The 3,743-nt window shown below is 52.8% G+C and overlaps 1 protein-coding gene across 1 annotated transcript; it reads left to right on the plus strand.

The window, feature by feature from the left end:
* The first annotated feature begins 210 nt into the window (after positions 1–210).
* On the plus strand, positions 211–1,611 carry LOC123058252 (uncharacterized). The gene has a single exon (XM_044481042.1). The coding sequence runs from the start codon at positions 407–409 to the stop codon at positions 1,463–1,465; it is 1,059 nt and encodes a 352-aa protein (XP_044336977.1). The 5' UTR covers positions 211–406; the 3' UTR covers positions 1,466–1,611.
* Positions 1,612–3,743: the final 2,132 nt, after the last annotated feature.

The raw sequence follows: 3,743 nt of genomic DNA on the forward strand, positions 1-3,743 counted from the left end.
CGAAAAAATTGGAATTTTTTGAATTTTTTTCGATTTTTTTTCGATTTTACTGTTCATGCGGGAGCATATGAGCTCGGGTGCAGAATGAACTTTTCGCTAAGAAACACTCTTTCTCTATGTTTGTCGTAGGCCGCTCCCCCACATACTTTCCCATGTGAACCTGTTTTTCTTTTGACTCCCTCCCTGCAGTTTCTCTCATGTGATCCCCATTGTTGCACCACCGCGCGATCCATGACACTCACTTAATTTGCTCTCGTGTGCACGCCCCGATGCACCGTTCCGTCCAGTTTAAACAGGGTCACGGGCAGGCGAGCCTCAAGCGAGCGCGCACGCACGAATAGCCGCGCTGAGCGCGCATTGTACAGAGGCTGTTCAACTAGCAGAGCATGCACCGGCCGGCCATGACATGAGGGAGCACCAGCTGCAGCAGCCCGGCACGCTCTTCCTCCTCAGGAACCCGCTCGTGGTCGCCTCCAGGACGATGCGCCGCGGCATCCGCGGCTTCTGCCATGGCGTCGGCTCCACGTCCACACAGCAGCACCTCCACGCCAGCATCGACCACCAGCAGCTGGCCAGCGGGGGTGCCGATGCCGACGCAGCGTCGTCTTCCTTCATGACCGTGCCGTCGTCCGTCGTGGGCTCCTGCGCGGCCGAGAGCGAGGCGGCCACCGGTGGAGGCCCGCATGCGGCGGCCGCGGTCACCCTGGAACAGATGATCCTGCAGCTGGACCTGGAGGAGGAGGCCGCGGCGGCCAGAAAGGCGCGGCGCGTGGCGGCGGCAGTGCTGGAGGAGGACCGCTACCACCCTCGCCGCATGTCGTGCGTGAACAGCTCCGACCACGTGCTCCGCTCAGCGCGGGACGCGCTCAGCCAGTACCCGCGCTTCTCCCTCGACGGCCGGGACGCCATGTGCCGCGCGTCGTTCAGCAGCTACCACGAGGGCATGGGCGTCGCCGGCCCCGTGCTCCGAGATAGCCGAAACATCCCTGCAGACCGCGACGGCAGTCGGCACCGGAGGGCGTCAGTCTGCTGCGCCGCCGCCGGCGCGGGGCACTGCAGAGCGAAAGAGTGCGGTATGGAAGGCTACGAGATGGACCTGGAGCGGACACTGCGGATGCCGTCCACGGTGGCTGGGGAGAGCGTGGTGTGGTGCAAGCCCGGCGTCGTGGCCAAGCTCATGGGCCTCGATTCCGTGCCCGTGCCCATCGGAGGAGGGCAGCGCGGCGGCATTGCCGGCGCTAGAAGGAAGGCCAATTGGGCACCGCAGGGATCGACGCTCGGCGGCGGCGTGAGGAAGCAGAGATCAAGGAGGATGGGCATAGAGGAGCTGGAGAAGGAAAGGCTCTTCATGGCACTCCATGGCTACCTCGGGTCGGGCGCCAGCGCCCTACGGGCAACCGCGGGCCCTGATGTCAGTGGGTTTGGAAGGGACGGGGAAGGTTGGGAATTCCGGGTTCCTAGCTAAGCATATTTCAGTTCAGTATTTCCGACTAAATTTCGAGTAGAGCAACTAGCTTTTTATTTTGTCAAATGGTGAATTTTATCAATTCAATGAGGGCATAGCTGGTTTTTGCATAGTTAGGATGATGTACATAGTCAAGATCAACACCATATGCACTCAATCATCTTTTAGCCCCTCTGCGAAAACCCTAGCACTGTGTTTGGATGTTTGCATTCGGGCCTAGTATTGAGTATTGGCTTTCGTTTGGGTTGAATATCCCGAATACCGCCGTTTGCTTAATCTTGGCATTCAGCTCTGGCATTCGGGCTCGATATCGAGCGACCAGTCCCGCAAGCAAAAAGCTAGCGGCCCAACTCGTAGGGTGATGCGGCCACGATTAATGTGAGCGTTCTCAATGTTTATAAAAGTTTTTCACAGGTCAATGAATTAGAGCGCAGAGATTTATACGTACCAAAATACAATAGTTTTGGTGAGAACTACCAGAAGAAGGTTGCATGCCTAGTTGGAGTCATGTGCATGCATTCTAGTTGGTTGCATGGTACGGATCAAGCAAAGAAAGGTCAGCTACATGCATGCATGCCAGTTTGCCAGGGAAACAAATTACTAGGAAGGCAATATACACGGGACTCCTATAAGTATGAATCATTAAGTGATGAAGCTTCTTTTTCTGAGATCCCGAAAGCACCAGCACAGATATTGCGTCAAGAAATTTGGGAAGCAAACACATATATATTAATCAGAAGGAAATCAAAGATTGCATCGGTTGTTAAAAATAGAGAGCGGAATTACTACTACTTCTGTTGGGGTCGACGACCAGAAAAGATCACGAGCATCAGGAAGTTACTCACGTGGATTTTTACATGTTTAAAGGAGATTGGATGGGGCCCACCAAGCTTGCCGATCCTGGAGTTAGTTTAAACTAAGAAAGAGTCTACAGATTAGGAAATATGTGTACGTGTGTCTTTTGGAAACCTTTTAGGTGTGTGTGTTTCAGGTTGGCTACTTCTATAAAGCCTAGGTGTGCGTCGTTGTAGAGGGGTCAGGTTATTTTTATATGAAATAGACACGATGTGTTTTTCAGGGTAGACACCCGTATCAAGTTTTGGAGGAATCTTTAGAAAATCTCTGTGTTGCGATTTCTTTTTGTGGAAATTGTTTTGCGCGTGAGTACCTTCGTCGAGGTTGGTTTTCTCGTGCTGGGCCGCAAGGTTCAAATCCTCTACTTCGTGTACATCGCGTGCGCGGGCGAGAGGTTGCTACTGCTGATGCTGAAGTGTCGTGAAAGATCGGGCCGCAACAACAGATCGAAACTCGCCATCAGGGTTCCGGTCTTATCAAAGGGTCCGCGCTCGACATCGCTGAGTATTCGGGATAGCGTACTTGTTTGCAACCGAAACGAGCGTCATCCTCCCATCCCCGTTCGAGACAGTAGGTCTCTCCCATACGGCCCGAGTAGCAGGTAAGCAGCTGCGGGATCTCCCATTGTGTGAACAGGGATCTCTCCCATTGTGTGAACAGGATCCCCAACCTAGGATGCACAGAAGAGAGAGATGAGAGGGAACTGCTCTACCGGGAGGGAGAAAGGGAAAAGTGAGCGTGGTGGGGCGGGAGGTGGCGCCGGCCGCTGGACAAGAGGAGGATGGGATGGGCTACCCGGGCCCTGTCCCAGGCCTCAACCACCGACTACCCAGACACCTTCGCTGCACTGCCACTTTTCCGGTACTGCAAGAACGGCACCTCACTCGAAGTCCTTTTCCTGGACTGGTCCTTCCGGGGCTTGCCGGAGGTCTCTCCCTGGGGGCGCTCATGAAGGAGATAGCAGTCCACCTCATCTCTCTCTTCAGCGACCTTCACCCTGGTATATTATTTGACCATCCAAACATCATTTGGCACTCAACCTCAATATCAGGTCTCTGTTCTGAATACCTAAACCTCCAAACAAAAATATTGGCATTCAATCTCAATGCCATTATCTTGTGATATTGGTATTTAACCCAATGCAATGCCAAGAGCGTAGGTCTAATCAGAATTAGTTCTGACAATGTTTATGTGTACAACGATGTTTTTGCATCGTTATCTTATACTCCCTCCGTTCCGAATTACTTGTCTAGATACGGATGTATCTAGACTCATTTTAGTGCTAGATACCTTCGTATCTAGACAAATCCAAAACAAGTAATTCGGAACAGAGGGAGTAGAATGCATTGCTCGGATATGCTACAACCGGTTAGCTTCATGTTTTCTTGAAAAAGATGGAGTTTACAAAACTGACTGCTACTGA

Source organism: Triticum aestivum, chromosome 3A (genome assembly GCF_018294505.1).
Source record: "Triticum aestivum cultivar Chinese Spring chromosome 3A, IWGSC CS RefSeq v2.1, whole genome shotgun sequence".
Classification (NCBI taxonomy): domain Eukaryota; kingdom Viridiplantae; phylum Streptophyta; class Magnoliopsida; order Poales; family Poaceae; genus Triticum; species Triticum aestivum.

Excerpts from the sequence above, each read along its gene's own strand:
- LOC123058252 (XM_044481042.1), top strand. The coding sequence starts at position 407 with ATGAGGGAGCACCAGCTGCAGCAGCCCGGCACGCTCTTCCTCCTCAGG.